The following is a 24,767-nucleotide window of genomic DNA, read 5'->3' on the forward strand; positions in this document are numbered from 1 at the left end:
ACTTGTAAAAGAAGTCCTCCCCAACCTCCAGTCACTGCTCAGTCCCTTCATAACCCTCGTCTGGACCGGGCTGTCAGCCTGATCCCAGAGAGGCCAAGCACACAATGCCTTCCAGCAGGGATCCAGTATCCCCAGTTACTCTTTGTGTGTCCTTGGTCCGCCGCCCTCTGCCTTCACCGAGAAGTCTCTGGCAGTGCCTTAGGCCTGTTTGTTTGCGGACATTTCTGCCTCTGTGGACCTGTGCCGGGCAAGGCAAGTGGGCCTGCAGAGGAGACCACCAGGCCCTGGCCCCCCCGAGGGAGCCTCTCCCCACCCCGGCCCTGCCGGGGCCGAGGCAGCTCCTCGAGCTGCGGGGAATCCCGTGGGGACGTGGGCCCCTTCGCTGTAGGGACTCGTGAGGCACCTTCGGGTGCGGTCTGGGCTCAGGGCACGGACTGGACGAGAGCCTGGGGCGGGCTCTCCTCAACTCCACCACCGGCACCTCTCTGTTCCCGGACCCCTCCACCGGCGCTGGTCCCCGGGGACGCTGTGCCCACAGCAGACACGGCCGCCGAGGGCGGCGCGGCTGCGGCAGGGGCGGGCCGGGGGCGGGCTCAGGCCCGGGGCGCCCCGCAGGGAGCGGCCGGGAGGGGCCGGGCCCCCGGCCCGAAGCGGGCGCGGCGGCCACGTCACCCCCGGAGCCGCCCCGCCCGCCTCCGGCCCGGAGCCGGATCCCGCCGCCCTTCCGCCGGCGCCGGGGGGACCGCGCTGCCATCCCATCCTGCTCCGCGCCCGGCCCGCTCCCACCGCCGGCTCCCGCAGCCCCGGCGGCGCCGCATCACTCCCCAGGGCTGGCCCGGCATCGCACCGCGCCCGCGGGGAGGGCAGAGCGCGGCGGCAGCCCCGGCCCGGCTCCGGTGCCTCCCTCCCGCCCCGGTGCCTCCCTCCCGCACGGCCCGGCCGCCCAGGGCCCCGGTACCTCCGGCGTCGGCGGGTCCCGTCGCGAGTGCTCCGACCTCCGGCGCCCACCCGGCTTTCTCTGCAGGGGCGTCCGCTGTCTCCTTGGCGAGCAGCCCCCGCCCCTCGGCGGGCTCGGAGCCACCCGGCCCCTGCAGAAGAAATGCTCCTCCGCACTACTGAAGGTGAGTTGGAAGGGAAAGTGAGCCCTGCTAAACCCGCCTTTTTTAATGTGATACAGGTGAGTGGCAATTACTGTAATTGAGTGAAGCTTCGCGTGATTACCTCATTCACAATGAAGAGATGGTTTGTCACTTGTGTGGTTCTCAGAAAGAAGGTAATTAGCCGTCAACAATGTTCACGTGCAGTCTGCACAAGCTGGTAGTGAGGCTCGTTACTGACCTGTATTTATTGAATAAGTATTATTTGATTATTTTTTCTTTCCTCTTCTTATAGGTTGTAACTTTTGCAAGTTATGACATGAAGTAGAGCAACCAGCATTTTGAAGAGCTCTGCTGTAAATACACCTGTATCTCTGAACATTGGCAGATTTACTGGAGCCTCTTCCCAAAGCCTGCTCGAATCAGAACGTGTAAAATTTCCAAAGGGATCATAATGGAGTTCTTAGCATCCAAAGGAGATTATATTAGATATTTCAAAAGATCTTTATTGCTGGTTTTAGTATGTGTAATAGTTCTTGTGTGCACTGATCAGGACTACTATAGTTTACTTGGAGTGTCCAAAGAAGCAAGTAGTAGAGAAATACGACAAGCATTCAAAAAGCTGGCATTAAAGTTGCACCCTGATAAAAATCAGGTAAGTTACATCTTTATCAAGTCAAAGTTGTAGAGTTAATGGAGCTCAGTTGGTTAGAGCCTGGTGCTAATAATGCCAAGGTTGTGGGTTTGATCTCTGTATGGGCCATTCACTTAAGAATTGGACTCAGTAATCCTTGTGGGTCCCTTCCAACTCAGAATATGCTGTGATTTATTCTGTGATCTTAATGTTTAAACAAAAAGCGCTGTTATCTAAAAGGTTTCTCTGTTATTGTGAAGTAATGTAATCTCTTGATAACATTGTTCAACTCAAATTTTCTGCAGAGAAAATTTACAAAAAGGGATAGACTTGTCATACACGGTTGTGTTGAATTTGGGTTGTATTAAACTGCTGTAGTAAAGAGAGTCAAGATTCTTTAATTCTCTATTCTGTTTTTGTAAATAGAGGAAAACTTACATGTGTACTGTATTACCTTGTTGGTAATGATGAGTTTCTCTTTCCATTTAGCTTAGGGAAACTTACTGTTTCCCTACCATCCAGTCTCATCTAAATAGCAAATAACAACAGCCTGTTCTGAGACATCAGTCTCCAAGTATCAGATAGGACAAAACAGAAATTTTGGGACTGACAAGGCGTAATGATGGAGGTTATAAAGAGCTGTAGACTAGAGAGAGAGGACTTCAAACGGCTCAGTCTGTGCTACCATATTTCTGAAATGCAAAGAAATCACTTTTAAACCTAAACAACATCACCTTTTCCTCAAAATGACTTGAAATAAGCAGAAATTCACAGGAACATGAGGGTTTAGATCTTTATATGTACAACTGTACCTGCATGGAGCCCTAAAAGACAGCAGTATTCCATATAAGCTCAGGGCCTGCCTTCATAGTCTATGTTGGAGCCTCTAGCAGAGCTTGAAGAGAAAGGCAAATGTCTACAAAGTTAGAAATGCCAACTTGGACCTATTAACTGCAAATTTTGTTTTCCTTACCTTGATACCTTCAAAATAATGACATTTTGTGTCAGATTCTGTAGTTTCCAAGTATGCAGATACTCCTAAAGATTTTTCAACAGGTTATTATTAGAGATGATATATAGAAGAGGAAGCTATTAGACAAATTCCATAATGGTAATTAATTTCCCATGTATCTTAAAGAAAAGTGTCTTGTGAATGAAACATGTAAGCAGAAGTTGAAAGAGTGGGAGAGTGTGGCAGATTTTGCACACCACTGTTACACTGCACCGGCACAGAACCCAAACTTGGGTTCAAAATATGTCTGCAGATTTTTCATCATTCTAATTCCAAAGCTACCTAGAGCTAGAACGTTTTTTAAATAAAAAAAAGGGGCATCTGTCTACACTGTAAGACCAGAAGTGATGAATCTGTCTTTATAGCAGAGATTTTGAACTGGATGAGTGGGGATTCTGGGGGAGTGGGAAAGATTATAGAGCAAATGGTAAGTCTTCATTCTTGAGTACTTTTTTCTTCCATTGTAGAGAGAGAGTTGAAAGAAGAGGGATCACTGGAGAATGTTACAGCCTCCTTCCAGTTCACTTTGTATTTCAGTTGGTAGTTCAGTGAGGATGAAGAAATAAGGCGAGAACACATCTGTCTTCAGGAAAAGAAAACTTTACTGTAGTTTATTTGGAGATCGCTGTGCAATGTCTGCTTCTATCACAACTGACATCATTAGTAGGGATATAAGTCGGATTCCCAAAGTTTATTTTCTCAGCATTACACGGTTTATTAATTAATTACTAATTATAGTTTTCTTTACATAGAATGATCCAAATGCACATGAAAATTTTTTGAAAATAAATAGAGCATATGAAGTACTTAAAGATGAAGATCTACGGAAGAAGTATGATAAATATGGAGAGAAGGGTCTTGAAGATCAGCAGCAAGGAGGTCGTTATGAAAGCTGGCACTTTTATCGCTATGATTTTGGTAAGTTATGATGTATGTAAAACAGTCACCAGTGAATGTAATATCAGATCTTGTTATGTGTTTCTGATGTATCCTCTCCAGATTTCTGTCTGTTCTGTAGCTTTCATTTTCTCTCTGCTGACCCAATATTTTATTTACCCTGTTAATGGCTACTCAAAAATGTAATAATCTACTTACCTAGCCTTTTGTTCTTGCTGCTTACCTTTTTATAGGTTATCTAACTTCTCGTTTATTTTTTTTAAAGTGCAAAGATTTTTTTTCACTTAAATTTCATCAGGATTCTTTTTAATGCAGAAGGACCTTTTTTGTTTAGATAAAGTATTCTTCAAGTGGACTTTGAGAGGAGATTTTTGCACTGTCCAGCCTATTTTATATGAAGTTACACAATTAGAGATCAGTAAAGAGGTAGCAGAAAATGAAAAAAAAACAAACCAGAATCATACCTAAAATGATCTTGAGACAAGTTATTTAATGTTTGTCTCAAAAAATTTTAGGTAGTCGTAGGGAAAGGCTGCAATAAACAGTTCTCAGAGCTTCTGTAACACAAGTAATCTAAAACAGGAAGCTGAGGAACATGGTTTGATTGAGATCAAATAAAGAGCTGAAAGGAAACTCCACCTTGGCAATAATTTTTTCTGGTATAGTTCGATTTAGTATGTCCCAATCTCTAAGAAATTCATGTCTGTGAAAATTGAAATTGAATAAACCAATGTTGCAGCTATCACAAAAAAATATGGAAGTTATCCTGAAAGTTCTTCAGATAAACAGATTTAAGAAATTTTATCTGCTTTAAGTTGCACTGCTTGATTAAAAAACAATATACTTAAATGTCTATTAACCAGTCTTTTGGAGAGCGCCTATTTTTATATTTTATATGTCTGTGTATATATTAAAATATAGATTTATATATATACTTTATATATATATATATGGGTGAGTATATGTATTATATTACAGGAGATATAAATGGATAGTAAAAAGTACCTTGTCACTTGTAGAAATTCATTTCTCTCATTATTTATTTCTATTTAATCCTTGTATACCTCAGGTGAAATGACATCTCACCATGTTAGGTACTGTAAAAGATCTGTCACCATAGTAGCATAATATAATATGGTGTAATAGTATTTTTGGTAACTTTGTGCTGCCCTTCTTGTGTAGTTGAAGTAGTAGTGTTTTGTAGTGATGCCCTAGGTGGGACTGGTTAGCTTTGCCTTCCTTGCTTTTATTTTGTCCACTTCATTCCACTGCATTTATCCATTCTGTCAGAGGAAAAGCTTGTGGCTGAAACACCTTTGTGATCTAAACGTTTAAATAACCAGAGGCTGAGAGAAAATGTGAAGGCTTCTGGACACTGCATAAACCTCCCAATGAGAGCTGAAGCTTCTTGAATTTTAATCTGACAGCTGGTTGATGTTATTTCTAATACTCTTGCTGTAACAGCGGTAGTTATAATTCTCTGCTTGCTCAGTGGTTGGTCTGCTAAAATACCAAAAGAACTGTTCTGTTCTGTTCTGATAGTTGCTTTTGTAGCATGAGAATGCAGGAGTTACCAAGAGGTTAAACTAAGGTTACGTATTACTACACAAATATAGCATTTTTGTAAAAACTATCTTTGTCAGCTTAGTATTTCAACTTAAATCTAGTGTCTTCTGTTTTCTGTCTTGTGAATAAGATGACAATTTGTTTCTTTGTTTTAGAGATGGAAAAATAAAAAGCAGTTGTTGTGGTTTTTTAACAGGTATTTATGATGATGATCCTGAAATTATAACATTGGATAGAGGAGAATTTGGTAAGTTTTAAATAAATGGCTGTCTGCTTGACAACATGGCAACCCAGAGTAACAATTTTTATATGTTGAGCTGTGTATCTGTAGGCTTCTATTACATATCTATACAAAAACCTGTCAGAAAGTCATCTTCACATGAGAAAACAAAAAAAAAAAAACTCCCTCAGTGCTTCCTGATAAATGCTAGTTGGCAACTAGATAAGTATCGATAAACAATTTAGGTTAAGTTTGAAAGATACTTTGTGAGATCTGTAAAAGGACATAATTTTAATTAAAATTTTGTTTCTCCTAATTTACCATTGCTATTTCTCTTGTATAAAAATGCACTTGATAGAACTTTTCTGTCATTTTTTTCTGCGAAATCCAGTCACTTGTGCCTTGCCCAAGAGGCTGCACAAGAGGTTCAAAACCAGAAGGGGATACCAAATACAGAAAACACAGCTAAGTAAAACAAAGTGTGGAAAGATAAGACTTTCAGTGAGAATATCATCCTTTTTTTTTTCTTTTAAAATTAAAGCTAAGTTGTTTATAAATAAGAGAGACTAGAGAGAAAAAATATTCGATTTTTATGTGATTTTTCATCTGCATTTTGAATACAGTTTCCTTTGTATAGACTGGATCTACATGTTGAACTAGTTTTGTAAATTCTTCTATTAGCAGACCCTCATGATGCTCTTCCTGGGAACCTGGTTTTGCTTTGGTTAATTTGCAGAGCCTGTACATTGCTTCGTTGTCTTTTTTGTGAGGTTAGTTTAATATAGGCAAATACAAATTAGAAAATCCACTATAAAAATTATGTCCAAAATTGGAAAGGTTGAAAGCTGTGTAATTCAAGCTGATAACCTCTCTGGGTATATATTTTGTTGCTGTTGTTTTCTTTCATAAGAAAGAGTATTTAATTATGTTTCCCTTGACTTTTCTAGTAATCATATTAACTTGGATTTTTAAATTGGATTTTTGCATATTAGACACGAATTCTACATAGAAAGATTGCCAGGTGGAACCCACTAAATACATAAAGTGATATAAGGAAATGGAAAGTTTCAGTGGGTAAAAATCTTCTAGAACTTGTATTTTGTAACCAGACTTGAACTATCACACATTTCATCTAGATTAATCTGCGGAGAGCACTTTTTTTCTTAATTAATAGAACAGATGCTGAAAGTCAGGGTGCTGATAGCTTCTCAAATGTGACTTTTGTGCACCTGCCTACAACAGTATGTGCAAGTGAGATACAATCTTTATCTCATCTGTGTTACTGTTACTGTGCCTGACATTTAAATACTTAGTACAGCTTTTGGGGAATACAATATAGTAAAAATGTACAGTCTAGATATAACTATATTGTGGATGGGCATGTCTTACCTATAATTTTCTTCTCTCCATCTAGATGCTGCTGTTAACTCAGGAGAACTATGGTTTGTGAATTTTTATTCTCCTCGATGCTCCCACTGCCATGATTTAGCACCTACGGTATGTACAAGTAAATTAACTCTGAAAATTCATTGGTTTTAGTAGCAAAAACTTAATGAAGTGGATATTTACACTGAATCTGAAACCAAAGACAACAGTTCAGAATGCCAGAAGTAAAACATGTGCTCGATTTTCATTATATCTTGATAGGAAAATAGCCTCTATTTTTACTTTTTTTTTTCTTTCCAGTGGAGAGAATTTGCTAAGGAGATGGATGGAGTAATACGGATTGGAGCTGTCAACTGTGGAGATAACAGAATGCTTTGTCGAATTAAAGGGATTAACAGTTACCCCAGCCTGTATGTTTTCAAAACTGGAATGGTGAGTGATAAAATTTCAAGCGTTTTTAGAATGAAATCTGGAACAGTATTTCTTTAATACTTGTTCAGTCATAGAGATTTATATAAAGAACTTCCTTTTAATGTCACTTCCTCTAATAAATTTAACTTTTAAAGCGAACTTTAAAATATATACTTATTAATATATATAATTTATATAATATATATATAATAAAATAAGTGATAGTATAGTTTTAGAATGGTTTTTCTGAGTCATTTTTGTGTGAAACATCTCACTTCTGATTCAGGAAGCTAGTGTGAGCAGCAGTGCTATAGCAAAGCAACAAGTCTCCTTGAACAGTTTCTCTTATAGTGTTGTAATGGACTTTTCAAATATGAAGCATAGTCTGTGGTTTTGAGACTAAAGAATATGACCATATGCCTAAAGAAACTTGGAAATTCCTTCCCTGAGGTTTCCTCCATGCTACCTGCATTATCTATGTTGCTCTTTACAGCTGCTTGTTAAGTAGTGGTGCTGGGCTGGTGTACAAACTGCACTTGAATAGATGGGTACATTTTGACAACGAGAAGTTTTGAGAGGTTAAACGCTAAGTGGAGTGATGCAAGCAAGTTTTATTTAAATAGAAATACAGTCATTGGGAGTTGGTGTTTTTAAGGCTAAATTATCCTTATGTGGCTGCATTTGGAAAGAAATCACATTACAAAATTCAAATTAAGGTTAAATTCCAAACATTCCAATATGGAAGGGAGAGAACAGTTAGAGGTTAGAGAAGATGGGGGGGAGTGGTCCTACAGTTGCATAAATACAGTTATAAAAACACAGTAGGTTTGGGAATTTTTTTTTTTTCATTTTCTTTTTTTCTTAATTTTATAAGCTGTACTCTTTGTCTTCTATAGCAACCAGTGAAATATTATGGAGACAGGTCAAAAGAGAGCTTGAAGAACTTTGCCATGCAGTATGTTACGAGCACAGTCAGTGAGTTATGGGCAGGTAATGTTCATGGATTTTGCTTGGGGGGCTGTTCTTGAAATTACTTCTACAGTACCAAATATGGCAGAATTTATGTATAAGACTGAATCTTTTAACTGTTGCTAAGTCTTATTTTTGAGTTTAAAAACAGTTTATGTAATTTGCTAATATAAACCTTGTTTCCTAGTCACATTTAACTAGTCACAAACTCATGCAAATTGTTTCACTCTTAGGAAATTTTGTTAATGCTATCGAAACTTCATTTGCTTCTGGCGTTGGTTGGCTGATCACCTTCTGTGCTGAACGTGGGGGTAGGTATAATAAATACTTTTCAAATAAGGTGACAGAAAAAGAAGTACTTTTATTGACAGTGGCATAATACCTTTTGCTTCCAAAAAAAAAGGTAAAACATCTTAGGTGACCACAGTGTTTGGACTGTGGGTCATTTAAGTTCCGTTTTAGAGGCACTTTGACAAAAGGGACATTAATAGAAAAATTATGCTACTGTGCTTCTGTAATGTCCCGTGAGTCATTAAAGCAGCACTCAAGTGTAACCCATCAGGAAGGGAAGTGGCAGTAAAAACTTCTACCTTCAGTTTCCAGCTGAAGCTCAAGTGACAGATATTGCATAGGTACATGCCAGCTTGTCATGATAGCTGAGTAGAAGAAAGGATGTATCTCCCCTTTAAATCACCAGTATTCAAAATTTAGCTGAATAATTTCACTTAAGTTAGGTTTGGACATAGTAACTGGCTCTTACCACTGGTTTCATGGCAGAGTTTAGATTCACAATATTTTTTGTAGCCATTTGTCACTGGCTTTTTTGGGATCAGTATAAAGTATATGAGAACATTTCCTTGGTTAGCTGGTAGTGCTAAGTAAATGCACTACACCTTTCACAAACAAAGATTTCTCAGCCATATGAAGAGACCTTTGTTCTGTGAACTGAATAACCAGAGCTGCAGTCTTGGATTTACGTTTGTAAATAGCTTGATTTCAAGTTGCAGCCTTCTTGTTAATAATTTTTCAGCCGTGGTTCAGTTAAGGAGATGCATCTTCTTATTTCAAAAAAAATCTGCATCCAAAGGTAACTGTTCAGTCTGAATGGGTAATTAAAGCACATGATGTATTTATTATAGTGGGCGATTATTTGTATCACAGAAAATGGATATTTCTATTGAAATATCATTCCAAGACAGTGTGTAGATACCTCTTGGATTTATTTTTTATAAACACTGATTAACAAATTTTAAAGGTCAGTCTCAATATAGCAAATAAAATAGTAACATTTTTAAAATGAGAATTCTATGTTGAAGCAAGAGAACATTATTCATGTTTTTTTCTAATTTAGCGTAGACAGTCATTAAGTGCTCATTACTAGGTGTTACAACTCCAAGTCACTGAAATACTGGATGAACAGCTAGGAAGCATGCCTTTACAAATGGTCACATTTGGAGAGAGGAAAGGGGTAATTCTAAGCAGGAGTAGGTTTATTACATTAATAAGGCAAAGTTTTATGTTTGTAACTAAATTGTTTTTATTTTACAGATTGCTTGAGTTACCAAACATGCCTTAAGCTAGCTGGCATGTTGGTAAGCAGTGTTTCACTTTGAAAGCATTACCTGTTATATTTAAAACAAAATAACAGAAGTGAAAGTGTCAAATTGTAGCTAAAACTCTCACTGAGTGTAGTGGAACCAAGATTTCACCCATTAACTTCTAGAAAAGTAAAATACTTTGACTTAGTAGCTATTGAAATAACATTAAATTTTTTTAAGAATTTTATAAAATATGAATGAGTATAACTAATGAATTACAGTGTGGTTTTCTTCCATTTTCTAAATGTTGTATATAATTGCCTGTGCTGGGATTTTCAAGAGCATTTCTGAACCTGAAATTAAAAAATACTTTGCTTTGGTTTTGCACTTGTTTTTGGTTTGTGTTGTTTTTTTCTTAATTACAGGAAGGTCTTGTTAATGTAGGCTGGATGGACTGTGGCACCCAGGGTGAGCTTTGTGATAATTTAGATGTCTCATCTAGTACTACTGCATACTTTCCACCTGGAGCCACCATAAATAACAAAGAGAAAGGAGGTGTTTTGGTATGAGTTGTTTTTCATTCTGTATTTAGATAAAGTGATAACCATGTTAAAGGAATGTCTAAATCATTTTCACACTGATTATATACAACTGAAAAGATATTTTTTTCTTATTTCTTCTAAGCTTGTTTGCTCTGCTGTGAGTTTATATCCCTCCTGTCTTCTCAGGCAGTGATCCTGGAGGTGGTCTCCAGTTTGCTGGTGTGCTGGGAGAGGGCACAGGAGTACACTGCAGTAGCAGCAGCCTGTAGCTCTGCCAAGCCACCTCCTCAGGAGCCTCCCTGAGCAGCTGTGGGAATCAAGGGGTAGGGTGTGCTGTGTGACAGGCCCAAGAGCTATTTCTAAAGCTGTTACCCAGCTATCGTGGTAAAAAGGATAGCTTCTGCCAAGTAAAAAGTCATAGGACAAGAGGAAATGTCATCAAGTTCTGCCAGTGAAGGTTTAGATTGAATATTAGCAAAAATTTGTTATCTGACATGTGTGATAAAAGTACTCCTACAGTGTCTGTCAGTACAGATTTTTCTGCTCAGCTCTATTTTAATATTACAACCTCCTCCTACATTTGTATGGTAGTTTTAACGTTCTTAATTGATGGGAGACATTTCTGTTTGAGGCACGGTTGTTCCTTTGTTGTCACTACTGTTATCTATTTCTTTCAAAGGAGGAAATTGTAACCTACCTACTTTGAACCTTGTAACTTACCAACTCTGACTTACTGATTCATATTACTTCCGAAATTTTAGAAATTACAGAAACTTAAATATCTGTACATTGCAGTTAAGGAGAGCTGTAAAACCAGACTGGAAATTTTATAAACTTCACTGTTGGGTTTGGCGTGAAATTTGAATTTCAGACTTTTAGTCCTTGTCTTGAAAAAATACAATTTTTTGAGTTTAATATTGTAGGCAAATGAGCTAAAAAGCAGTATTCTGAGAGTGATGTTTGTGAAGTTATTTGTATGGAAAAGAAATTGGTCAAATAGCATATTATTAACTGCATGCTCCAGTTGATGGAAAGGAAAAAATCAGAATAATTTCCCTGACACTTTTAGTACTGATCATCAACAATTAGGTTGATGCTTGTAATTCCTTGTAATAAAGACAGTTAACTTTCTGTCCTAGTTTCTTAACTCCTTGGATGCCAGAGAAATATATCAGGAGGTAATGCAGCATCTACCAGACTTTGAAATTATTTCTGCAGCATCATTAGAGGTAATTTTTTAAAAGTGTGTTAAGATTTCATAGTATAAATAGTATAAAATTATATATTAGTATAAAAATATATCATATATATATATATCGCTTATATATTTTATTATTATTTTTTACAGTTTTCAAAACCTGTTGACACAACAACCTAGTATTTAACTGAAAATTACTTCTTTTTCTCTGTACCCAAAATTATTTAACATACATTTATTTTTGTTGTTTAGCAAGACAATGAAAGTAAGGGGGGGAAATTTCATAGGAAAATAAAAACCACAGAAATTGCTATTGCAACTCACTCTGCAACTGTAACTTTCCTGGTTATTTTTTAAATTTACTACATTGTAGAGAATTTTGTTTTAAATGTATTTTGTTCGCAGCATACTTTACAATAGGAAATGCACATGGAAACAAAAAGTATAGAGGGTAGCTTGTAGCCAGCTTGTTCTTAGATTTTTTCCTCTTTCCTGATTGTGATACAGTAAAAGGAAGTTTAGTGGAAGGAGTACATGAAAGAATTTATTTAGGAGGTCACACGGAGATTAGATGAATAACTGGGCATTTGCCTTTATAAAACACAGAAGAATTTTACAGGTTGGTATAATTGGGATTAATTTTTTTTGTCTTGTGTTTTTCTTGTTTGTTTTTTTCCCCTTGGTTTAAAGGACCGTCTGGCTCATCACCGGTGGCTGATTTTCTTCCAGTTTGGGGAGGGTGAATCAAATGTACAGGAATTTAAGAAACTTAAATTTTTACTTAAAGATGAACATATCCAGGTAAGACTGCTCACTCGTTTAATGTTAAATTCCATTTACATCCTGAGAACAAGTCAGTATGGTTTTTACTGTTATTAGCAGTTGCTACCACCTGCCACCTCTGGTAGTGAAAGAGATGCAGTATAATATGGTAGCTCTGTAATAAAGTTTTTTATTTAAAGCAAGCAATTAAGTTTCCCATGCAGCTTGAATATTTAAAAGTAATTAGGAAAGATTGTCTTTTAAATCTGCTCTCTAATGGGAAATGTTGCTGCAGATCCCATTCAATTAACAATTCCAAGTTAACACTTCAACATCAAATTTATGTATGTATGTATGTATATTTTTTAATTATTCAGAAAACCCTGTGATCATGTTGAACATTTTCTTAAAAAGAAACCAAATTCAAACTTCATACTAAAGGACTAGGGCTTGTAGTATTCTAGAAGATATGTATTTTAAAAAAATTGTTGCTTTGAATAGAAGAATTCTAATGTCACATTTATTTTAGATGTCTTTCTGCTTCCTTGCTATTTTATTTGGAGGGGTAAAGGGAATTAAGTTTTTATTCCCCCATTGTGGCCTTTAAATTAAAAATTAGCAAGCAACCTAATATAGTTGTGCTAAGTAGTTTTCCTTGAACATCCTAGCTTGTCTTAAGACCTCTGTTGTTTATAAAAAGGCTACTACTTTTCCATATTTTTACCTTTTTTCCTAACTCTTACTGCCTTTCAAGATATGTTAATGTATATAAATTAGGCTACTTTAATTAAAATGGCACTGTCTGTTAAACAGGTTGGCAAGTTTGACTGCCTTTCTTCACCAACCATCTGCAACAAACTGTATGTCTATCAGCCTTGTTTAGCAGTCTTCAAAGGAAAAGGAACTGGAGATTATGAAATTCATCATGGTAGGGGAAACTTTCGCAATTTTAAATCATTACATAATCCCTTTGGGATGACAGTATCTTTGGCAAACTGCATTCTTTTTCCCAAAGAACAGTTTTGTAGCTTTAATATTTGCTGGTTTTGCTCTGACTGTAATGTAGCCTTGCACAAACTTACAATTTCCTTTGGTTTTCTTTTTTCTATTTTTCCTGGGTAAGCAGTTATCAGATGCCAAGAGATGTATTTAGTCCTTATTATGATGTCTGTTTCAACATCATTTACATAATTACCTACAAATGAAATCTCAGAAGCTGATCAAGACAGCTCCTGCTTTGGGTAGGATAGCCAAAGAATGCTGTAAGGCACACCCTTCATAGAGGCTTAACATGCTAGTTACACAGTGCAGCCAACTTCAGAAACTTGGATTTGTTTTCATGTATCGCTGCAGTAGAACTAATTCTGTGCTTTGTTAACTTCTGTCCAAAAGAAAACTGAGACTTTTACCACTTACTTTCATTTTCAACACAGCAGTTTCCTTTCAGGAAAAGTTTAATGCTGAAAGGATTCAAAAATGCTGGCCGAAGAAGAAGGGAGCCAGAAGCAAAACTGTAGTTTGCAGTAATTCATCCAGAATGTGGCACAAGGCAGTAACATAAGATGAAGTTCTCATTTTTCAGCCTCTGAAGTATCAGAAACAGCTTGGTAGAATTAAGTCAGAACCTCAATACTGTAATGAACAAGAAAGGAAAAAAAGTTTTTTACTACTTAGGAGATATTAGATTTACCTAAGGGCAAGAGATGATTCCATACATCTAATGATTGCTGCCAGGAAAAGCTTTATATACTTTTTGCAATTTCCACTCCTGCAGGGAAGCCAAGAAAGGTTCATATCCATACAGCATTTCTATAATGGTATAGATTACAGTGTAAGAGAAGTGCATTGGACTATAGTACACCCTTTTTTTCTGAATGGTTTTGTTTATTGTTTACAAAATAGATGGCATGTAGAACATTTACCAATAATCATCTCACTCTAGTATTTGTGACAAAGTAATACTCAAAAGGATCACGCTTTCTTATAAGCTATGTTGAAGGGCTTCAACAGTTTAAAATTACTTATTATGAGTAATAAGTCTTATAAAGTCATTGTGCAGTGACTTAAGATTTGATCACCCTGAAGTTCTTATTCTCAGTTCAAGACAAACTCATTTCTGCTGACAACTATGTATACAAAGGGTATGAAGACACTTGATCGTTGCCCATTGGAGCTGTGTGAGCAGGAACTTCAGTTACACCTAAATAGCTGTGATTTATCAATATTACTTATTTTGCTTGAAGTTTTTACTGTGTCAATCCCTTTGCCAAGTCAAGTGTATCTAGAATAGTAACTTTTTAATTCCAGCGATAGTAAGACAGTAACACAGCCACAAAATTCAGTCATTTTGTTTTATCCAAGACATGTTTTGTCTTGGAGAAAACATTTATTTGGCTAATATTGGGTAACTATCCAGTTTAATATTTAGCTAAATATCAACTATCACCTACAGTATGCCTTGCCTGTGTAGGTTTGGACAGTTTAACCTTATCTTCCTGAGAAAAAGCAAGTCAGTACCTGTTAAATTTATTTAAGCAAGCCATGTTTAAAGATCAGACAAGGGAACTGAAAGACTCCTGTTGCTTTCACAGAGTTTTCTAATGATATTTCTCATAGGAAAAAATAAAATTCCCTTTCTACATTGTTCTTTGAAGGAAAGAAGATATTATATGACATTGTTGCATTTGCCAAAGAAAGTGTGAACTCCCATGTCATCACTCTGGGACCTCAGAATTTTCCTGGAAAAGATAAGGAACCATGGCTTGTGGATTTCTTTGCACCGGTAAATATTTAATATCTACATTTTTCTTCTTCTAAAATCTGTTCTGTATCTATGTAAAGAGGTACTAAGGAGTATCTTAGAAGGATACTCCTTCAGGATCATGAGACGGTATTCTAATTCCTCATTCCTTGGCAGCACTAGTTCCTAGACTGAGCTTTGTATTTAGTGGAGTCTGTTGTCAAAGTAGCATATTATTAATCTTAAACATTCTCCTGAGAGCCAGCTGCAGGGAAAGCAATTGAACTTACTTGCATTTTGTTTTCTAGTGGTGTCCTCCTTGTCGAGCTTTGTTACCAGAGCTGAGAAAAGCATCAAAACATCTTTATGGTCAGCTTAAATTTGGAACACTAGACTGTACTGTCCATGAAGGGCTTTGCAATATGGTAAGCTGCAGGAACTAAAAGTAAAGAAATATAATCCTTTTAAAGAATATTATTTTCTTGTAGCTGGGGGTAGAGGGATAAGGGCAGTCCTTATCAAGGACTTATGAAGGACAATGCTTGTCCTTTAATGTCACTTTCTTAAAGGGTAGTAAACTAAACAGGCACTCTTATCATAATCCTTTTCAAAGGAGCAAACTATGTAACCACTACAGAAAATATATTAACACAAAATACAGGTCACATTTTGTTCTGATTTCATAGTGTTACTGGAAGACTCTAGAAGTGTTAGAATTTACTAATTCCTGTGGAGTTTTTTTTAATGTCTTAAAACACATGGAAAATGAGCAAAAAAGGACAAGCTTTTTCAGGTTTTATTTAGATGTGTTCACACACATCTAAATCAGAATTCAAATCATGGAGGTGTCTGTGTTCAATAGTAAAAAATAGTTATTCATACAGTACAAACATTTCCACCTGTGAGGACTGGGAATAGCTTTAAACTTAAGGCTTAGAGGGCCCATGGATTAATTCTTGTATTTGTGGAGCACAGCAAAAGAATTACTGGCTGGTTTTTAAATTGAGAACACACTATGCCATCTCTGAATACAACTGGCATCTTCTCTGACTGATTTTAATGGTGTCAGATTCCCACCTGCGTGTAAGTCTGAGCACTGTACAAACAGAATAGATGAGCTGAATGGATGAGCCACCAATAGCAATGACAGTTAGAGGTGAGTACCAGAAAGCTAATCATTCTGTGCAATTTCTTATTGTGTGTTTTGTTAGCATAACATTCGAGCTTATCCAACAACGGTTGTGTTCAACCAGTCTGATGTTCACGAATATGAAGGACATCACTCTGCTGAGCAGATCTTGGAGTTTATAGAGGTATGTGAATTATAATGCTTGTTGCAGTCCTGTACGCAGCTCATCCAAAAAAATATGTTCTTTAGTTGGAAGATTCTAAGATTTCTTTTTTTTTTTTTTTTAATTACTTAGACTAGGAAGATAAAGGGTGAAAAAACATTGGGCAAGAAAAGTGACCCAGCAACTGTCAGTCAGGGACTTGACACCTAATGGACTCATTCCCCTACTCTGTCAAGTAATTTCTTTGAGATCATTAGCAAATAAATTAAGATCTCTTCCAATCTGCAAAGTAAGAGTAATGATTTCCATCTCACAGGGAGGGTAGAGGAATTAATATTACAGCACTTCATATTTTTAAGGTGAAAATGCTTCACATACACACCTTGACATAGGATGAGGTTCACATTTTTGTCAGTTTGCTTGCTGCTCTATGCATTTCTTAGCTGTCCTTGAACTTTCTTAACCCACAGAACTGCAAATCACTGGTACTGGTCATTGTTGCTGTTGGAGTTGTGGCACCCAGCTTTGCTCCAGCACTCAGGTTCTCTTCACTGCTATATCCACGGGCTATTTTCCACTCTTTGAAGAGACCGTTCTCCCCAGATAGAAAAAGCAGGTGCAAGAAACACATGCAGAAACAGGTGGAGATTAGTCTTTTACAGTTGATATTCAGAGGCCCATAGTGTGCCCTAGGTATTCTTCTGCATTCCAGCCTAAATAGCATGGCTAAGTTTCATAATGCCTGTTCTTGCCATGTAAGCTGAATTTCTTCCCTTTTACCTCTTTTTATTGAGAAAAGGCAGAAAACCTCCCTTTTGGAGCCTGGATGTATTTTTTGATAGCTTTTCTTAACAAATCAGGCATATGATTTGTAGGCTGAAGGGATGACTTTCAACACTTCCATGCTTTTCAGTGGTGTGGAGACTTCCCTAACACAGTAGCAAGCAAATTTCACATTCTCAGAATTTGGTGCAGTCTGTTTGTACATGGTGGGCCTAGATATGGGATAACTTATTGTTGCACAGCGTATGTCCATAAGCTATCTTTATTTAGGATCTTAGGAATCCATCGGTTGTCTCCCTAACACCAGAGACATTTGTTGAATTAGTTCAGAGAAGAAAACGAGAGGAGATCTGGATGGTGGACTTCTACGCTCCGTGGTGTGGACCTTGTCAGGCTTTAATGCCAGAATGGAAAAAAATGGCCAGGGTAAATGACATTCAAATATTTTTCTGCTTTTGTTTCCTCTTCTGGGGAACTACTGAGATGATGCAACTGGTTTCTTAAGAACTGTCAGCTGAGAAAATCTAGAGATTTATATTGCAGACAAAACAGTTTTATATTGTTTCAAATACAACGTTTTTATTTGGTTTTTTAAAAGATTCAATACACAGATACTATAATCCAGTTTTTCCTGTGGGTTACAAGTGTATTTTCCAATATCTAAGAAAATTTATAGAATAACTAGCTTTACTTGGTGCTTAGTGCTTTATATAGGCAACAGATCTGCATTTGTTTAAAACAAAATACGACAGAAAGACTTATAATAAATTAGGTAAGAATTGGTGGAAATAATTTGCCACTTTGTTCCCAGTGTTCTTTATGATCATGAGGAAGGAAGCACTGAGACCTTGGTGAAACCTCTGACTTGAATTTCAGATTAAAGGAATTCAATCATGCCCAATTTAATTACTTCCTATATTAGGAAGATTTTTTTTTCCGAGATCTTGTTTTCTTCCCTGAAAATAAATGAATGTTAAATCCCATACACTTCAAAGCTGATTATCAGTTAGGTGAATTACATGTACTTCAAATATGGAATTTTTGGGACTGGGGAGGGTGTTTCTCTTTTGCAAGGTCATTACAGTGTTCTCTCATTTGAAAAAGTAATATTACTTTACTGACAACCTGGTGTTTCCAGGAATTTGAACTAGAAACTTTTTGGAAAAAAAATAGAGCTTTGGAAACAAGTGATTAAGACTGAAATTCTGAAGAATTACTGAAATTGTAGTAGTATTGATTAACATATTTGACTGTAGGTTTTCTTCTTTCTTTTTCAGATGTTAAATGGATTAATCAGTGTAGGCAGTGTGGATTGTCAAAAATATTATTCTTTCTGTCACCAAGAAAGTGTTCGGGGATATCCTGAAATAAGACTCTTTCCTCAAAAATCAAACACAGCTCATCAATATTAGTAAGTACATTGCTTCCATTTGGGAAACATTACATGATGTGGAACAAGACAAATACTGTTGTGTATTAAAATCATCACAACTATTAAAATAGGCTGTTATGATATTACTGTACTGGATGCCATTGGTTTTGTTACTTCAAACTACTGTCATTTTATTTTGCCATTTCAGTAATTTGAAGTGACACTGGAATCTTAATTTATATTTCATGTTCTTTATTAATTGCCTAATTTGCCTGTTAAAGTAGATGATTTAAATCATATAATATAAAAATACCACTAGGCGTAATTGATTGCAGCTTTATCTTTAGAGAACAGTGATGTAGCTGTCTACTCATCCTCCCTGTCAACAATCTGTTAGCACCGTTGCAAAAATTGTCCATTGCATGTAGTCATCCATTCATCTCTGTCATTAGTGTGGAAATATTATTAATTAACAAAAAAAATTCTAATGGAAATAAAATCTGTCCACAAACAAACAGCCTGTCCCTCCATTTCACAGTACAGTTTGAAGATCCAGGGATTTCAGGAAGCACATACATATTTTAAAGACAGATAACCATCTGAAAGAGCAGATGTGTTGCTTCATTATTTCACAGATTGGAACTTCTATTAAATGCTGGCAGATAGTAAATTGTAATGCCTCTTCATCGTAGTATGCAATAGCAGACTTCAGTAGCTTTCAGCATTGCACTGCTTGCTTTTATTTAGTTCTTCTAGAAAAAATTTCTCTTGAAAGAAAAATTTTTTTTCTTGTTTAAAACAATTACGTTGGTGAATATGACTGTTAAGTGCCAAATTTCTAATCATGAGCCAGCTATTTTCTGCAAAGATAGGGAAATTTGTGTCTTGAGACAGAGATCACCAAGAACTATCAAATCAAATTTTGACCAGGCAACTGTTGACAAATACTTTGCTAAGAAGTTGTGGATCATAGCAGTGGATATGATATCTTTCACTGATATCAATGATATCAGTGGATATGCATCCTGAACTAATCTTTTTTTTCTAACCTGAGACTGAAATTTCAAAACTAAGCAATGCCTGGAAAGTCATTGTTTGTCTGGCTTTTCTAATGTTAAATTAAGGGAAATATATATATGTATATAATTGTTTTATTGTAATGAATGAACATAACATGAAAATATTACACTATTCTGATTTAGTTCTCATGTTTCTTAGAGCTTGCAGTTTAATCTGGAGTATTACCAAGGATCATTAATCCTAAATACTTCTAGCTATCAAAGGTTATGTGCTTCCTTGACATAGAATTTTCTTGTCTTTCTTCTCTTGATCATCTAGTCCTTCATTCTGTAGCTTTGAATTGTATTTACAAGACTTTCATTCATTCAGATTTCAAAGCAAGGTAGAAATATATCCTAAAACATATGCACTTACATTCTTTATTTGTTTATCTTCACTCTTCAGAATGAGGTTGGTTTTTTTCCAATATAATTCAAACTACTGTAATAGTTTTCTCTTTAATACAGTAGCTACAATGGATGGCACAGAGATTCCTATTCACTGAGAGGCTGGGCATTGGGGTAAGTTACTGCATTAAACTTTGTTCATGAGCTGCTTATATACTTTGCTTGCTAGGAGAAATAAATATTTAAATACTATGTGAATCAAGAATTAGAAACACTTAGGTATATGTATTGCTTAATTTAAGATGTTAAAGTTCCTACATCTTTTATCTTACTTTTTTAAAATGTGCAGAAATAGCATACTCCTTGCTGTCTACCCATTTCCTGAAGACCATATTATTATTTTGTCTACCACTTTTAAAAAGGTGATTCTCTTATAGTACAAAGTGTGAAGTAGGGGTTTCCAGACTACTAATATTCTTAATTTCAGAATCTTTTCTTAAATGGAATTTGGATATTGTTTAAAGTATTGAATGTATTATGACTGTTATTCCTCCTTTCCACAGATATTTACCACAAGTGTCTGTAGACCTCACTCCTCAGAGTTTCACAGAAAAAGTTCTGAATGGGAAAGATCACTGGGTCATTGATTTTTATGCTCCTTGGTGTGGACCTTGCCAAAATTTTGCTCCTGAATTTGAGATCCTTGCAAGGGTAGGTTTTTAACTGTATTAGCAGATTGTTATACTTGTAAAGGTTAAAACGTTATTTATCAGCACTTTATTTCTCAGCAGTCATCCAAAAACTACAGCACTGCAATGAGCCTCTTTCTCAGACACACAGACCCTCTCTTGAGACAGATTTCAACTTATGATGGGGTGACCTTTGGAGCTGTGATGTGCTTTTGTGCTTTGCCCTGAACTGGAGTGCTCTGCTGAACACATAGAGACTCCTGATACGAGGTTAACAGTCTGGGAAGCAAGCAAGCAACTATGCTGAAATATTTAAAAGATTTGAGAAACAGGTTTTTTGTTTACTTTTAGCTGCAGTTTAGTTGTTTACTTTTATTGCTGGCTTATTCCAGTTATTTACTTACACTCACCGGTGGAAACTTGAAGTTTGTTTCTAATAAGCATTTCTTTTTAGGCCGTTAAAGGAAAAGTAAAAGCTGGGAAAGTAGACTGTCAGGCATATGGTCAGACCTGTCAAACTGCTGATATCAGAGCCTATCCTACTGTTAAGTTTTACCCCTACCAAGGAACAAAGGTAAAGTGTCACCTGTTGCTGAGCAGGTACTGTTAGTAGATGTATTTCATTTCACATTAAAACTGAAGAGAATATTTCTGTAACATATTAAAGTACATTATTTATATATTTTGGAGAAACAGTAATAATCAGTTTTGTAATACTTAACTGCAAATTAGTAAAACAGTAACTAAGATGTGGGCTTAAACAGACAAGGGTTTGATTTTGCAGGGGTCTTAGGTGACAAAATGTTTTTCAACCTTTACCAATTCTATCACCAGCTACCCAAAAGCAGGCAGTCTCTCTCTAAATGAAATGTGGACAACTTCATTTTGGCTAAGGAAAAATATAATTTTGGTTAAGGAGAAATCTGATTATATTAAAGGAGTAATTCTGACTTAAATAATGTATTTTAAGCTTAAAAATATATTAAATTTCAAGAATATTATAGCCACCTTTTTAAACTTATTAATGCTAAAGAGAAAGTATTCAATGATTTCAGTATTCGATGATTTCTGATAGTTAAGGCAATTCTCTTAATTATACTTTACTGTTTTTTTCACTGAATATTTTATGGGAAATTCTAGAAATCCCTCCTCACACAATCCCACCAAATTCAATAAGATTTTCTGTAATAAAGAGTAGAGGCTTTATAAGTCTCAAAAAAGTGGCAGACTTGGTAATAGCTGTCTACCTTAAGTACTTAGCTGAATAGGTGAGCAAATTGTAACTATTTCAGGTTCCTTTAAGGATCAAGACAAAATTTGTGTAGTTTTGAAAATTAGGAGCTAAGAGTGGTTCTTACAGTAAAGACAATTAGCAGTGTTTAAACAGAGACAAAAATATATCCATGAATCATAAATCAGCCTACCAAAGCCATTGTATTCTGCCCTGCATTGCTCTTGAATTTTCTCTGAAAGTACACAGATTTCTATTCAGTGTAAAATTGTGGTATATATTACCCATGCTCTGTTTTTTTTTTTTTTAAGAAAAATGTTCTTGGGGAATATATAGACAGCAGAGATGCAAAAGGTATTGCTGACATTTTGAATGAAAAATTAGAAGCAATGCAAAATAAAGGAAAAAGAAAAAAATCTAGAAATAAGGTAAGAACACTTACTGTGGGGCCTCTTGCAAAAGACTTGCTGTAAAGAATAACTGCTTAAAATGATGTTAGTATTGGTTCTTTATCTGTAGTATTAAATGCTGTATCTTCAAATAGTACCAGGTACATTTTACTTCCAGTCTTGTTTTTGGTTACTGTTATTCATTCAAACTCAGTTCTTGATGTCTACAGATGTAACAGAGAACACTGCAGTTGCAACATCAGTTGTGGCAGGACTTTATGGGACATGGACATGTCCATGGCACAGCTACCTTAGAGACAGATGGTTGAGCTGCACTGTATCTTCAAGTGTAATCCTTGGACTAGATTTAGTAAGCAGACACCAAATTACAGAGGCTGATCATTGCAATATTGGGATTGACATTTTAACTCAGAAGATATTAACACACAGCTATTAAGTAGCCTGAATTCTATTTAAGAAACATTTGTCCAGTTGAAAAATTGGTACTACAGAAAAGTTTAAAATCACAGGAGAAAATTATTTTTATTCGTACGTTGAGAGAAACTCCACTGTTTATTTTCTTGTCACTAGGATGAACTCTAAGTGGTACCGAAGTTAGATATGATTCAAGATATTCTGAAGCTGTGAATATAGAAGACACCACAAGGAAAATATAAGGATGGTTACTTTCCTGACAGGACAGGAGAGATGAAAACAAGTTTGAGTTCACAGGCATATGTGACTGTATGAATTCTGTTAAACTGTGGGGAGATTAAAGCATTTTGGTTTTGGTGGAGGCATTCAATGTTTCTGCATGTCCCTCTTCTGATATACCAGCTACCTTCTTCCTGGCCAAACACCAGAGTTGACCAGCAATGTGAACTCTATTACTTTTGCCTACCCATTTACTAGTTCCTTATATTTTTTTCTGTCTCTTTTCAAATGCTTTTTGAATGTGGCACTCAGCCTGTGGCTGAATATGCACTCAAACCACTCTGCAATGCAGAAACATAATGAGGGGTTGTCTATTTGAAAGACAAACAATTGTACCTGATAATTATTCTGCTTTGGGGTTGCAGTATTGTCTAGTCAATTGTTAAGAAATAAAATCAAGAAATGGTAGCAGGATGTTTATTGAATTAAATTGCTCTTGCCCTTGCGTGGATTACTCTGCAGCACTGGTGGTGCTGCCTGGATGAACAGAACTTTGAAGAGCTTCTTCAGTTGTTTGGTTTGTTTTTGGGGTTGTGTTTTTTCTTTTTTTAAGTAAGAAAAAAAAATAAAGTAATTCAAACTCTGTGTTTCATTGACTTTCAAAGATTAAGTTATGCCATTGAAGCATCTGGTTAAGTCATTAGGTCATAACTTTTATTATTGTCTTTTTAGATATTTAAATATGAATGTATTCTGTGGACATAGTTAACCTCTTGGCATTACCACTGTCCCTTTCTCTGGAGATATGTTTTAGGTGGTTTGTTTGTTTTTTATATAACCTTTAGGCAAGCAGGATAGCAAGTGCCTTCTTTAATAATGAACAATGTATATTGCAGTATCTCCTCCTAGTTTTTAATAGAATTCCCACTCTAAAGAGTAATATTTTTCATAGCTTCTCAATAGACAAGAAAAATTACAGAAGATGGCAAAATGTCTGCAAACAACTGTTTCATGTGTTCAATAAAATGCTGCTGAGAACTTGTCAGATGAACTTCTCTCCCTGCTCTCGATATATTTAGATCTGGCATGACTAGTCAGCTTAGTATGAGTATTACAAATTTGTAAATACATTGTTATCTACAAGTAATTTTTTTCATAAAGAAGGCAGCAAGAAAGGAAGAGGTTCAGATAACTTTGGGACATTGAAATGTTTCTTCCCCGATGGTCAGAGTTGCCTCTACTGATTTGTGGGTTTGCAGCACATTATTCTGAGAAAGAAGAGAACATAATGCATCTATTTTTAATAAAGTACACCATCCCCCATCCAAATCAAACTTCAAACTCAATCACAGTCAAAAATTACAATTCTAATACAAATTCTGTTTTGGTCAGTTTTTGCGTGTCTCTGTAATTGCAGTTCCCATGCTGTACTGTAATGCTGGAGAATGAGGTCATGGTTACATACTCTAGGATTCTATTGTTAAAAATCTTCTAAAAATAACCTAGTGCAGACATTTGTACAGTTTCTTCTTTATGCCTGTTTATACTCAGTTTCTCTCTTATTACTGCTTACTGGAACAGACTAGTAGAACAGTCTCCTCCATAAGATGCCGGTAACTTCAGACCTTTCTGTTTTTGCTATGGCTTTAGTCATACTTCAGTTCTTCATAAACAGTTACTGTATCACTTCCTTCTCAGTCAGTCATCTGAAGCAATATAGGTTAATACTACGAGAAGACAACACTGCTGCCCACATCAAAATATTCTCTACTCTGACTTACTTTGTCTTGGCAACTGGTTTCAAAATTCATTTAGACTGTGGGTAAGAGGATTTAGTTTAAATATCAATAAAATTCATTTTTAAGATTTAATTCTGCATCATGATATTCTCTTTGCATCCAGAATTTTAAATTTCTAAGCTAGAGCCCAAATGGATGTGTATGGGGGAAAATGATCTTCAGAACAGAAAAAAGCTGTAG

At 36.4% G+C, this 24,767-nt stretch overlaps 1 protein-coding gene across 1 annotated transcript; it reads left to right on the forward strand.

Annotated features, from left to right (window-relative positions):
- The first annotated feature begins 683 nt into the window (after positions 1 to 683).
- Positions 684 to 24,659, forward strand: DNAJC10 (DnaJ heat shock protein family (Hsp40) member C10). The gene is made up of 23 exons (XM_051787682.1): positions 684 to 1,121; positions 1,393 to 1,752; positions 3,496 to 3,661; positions 5,403 to 5,453; positions 6,841 to 6,923; positions 7,113 to 7,244; positions 8,120 to 8,213; positions 8,426 to 8,503; positions 9,741 to 9,784; positions 10,156 to 10,293; positions 11,412 to 11,501; positions 12,161 to 12,271; positions 13,046 to 13,160; positions 14,887 to 15,014; positions 15,281 to 15,397; positions 16,184 to 16,285; positions 17,318 to 17,473; positions 18,325 to 18,458; positions 19,946 to 19,999; positions 20,389 to 20,536; positions 20,969 to 21,088; positions 22,057 to 22,173; positions 22,726 to 24,659. Exons 2-23 carry the CDS (start codon positions 1,552 to 1,554, stop codon positions 22,735 to 22,737), a joined length of 2,391 nt encoding a protein of 796 aa, XP_051643642.1. The 5' UTR covers positions 684 to 1,121; positions 1,393 to 1,551; the 3' UTR covers positions 22,738 to 24,659.
- Positions 24,660 to 24,767: the final 108 nt, after the last annotated feature.

The sequence above is a fragment of the Manacus candei genome, unplaced genomic scaffold, assembly GCF_025592945.1.
Source record: "Manacus candei isolate 608988 ecotype Guabito, Panama unplaced genomic scaffold, ASM2559294v1 h1tg000023l, whole genome shotgun sequence".
Lineage (NCBI taxonomy): Eukaryota > Metazoa > Chordata > Aves > Passeriformes > Pipridae > Manacus > Manacus candei.

Coding starts and splice junctions, on each gene's coding strand:
- DNAJC10 (XM_051787682.1), top strand. CDS start 1,552: ATGGAGTTCTTAGCATCCAAAGGAGATTATATTAGATATTTCAAAAGA. Junction 8,214..8,425: donor AGTCAGTGAGTTATGGGCAG/GTAATGTTCATG, acceptor TTTCACTCTTAG/GAAATTTTGTTAATGCTATC. Junction 15,398..16,183: donor ATGAAGGGCTTTGCAATATG/GTAAGCTGCAGG, acceptor GTGTTTTGTTAG/CATAACATTCGAGCTTATCC.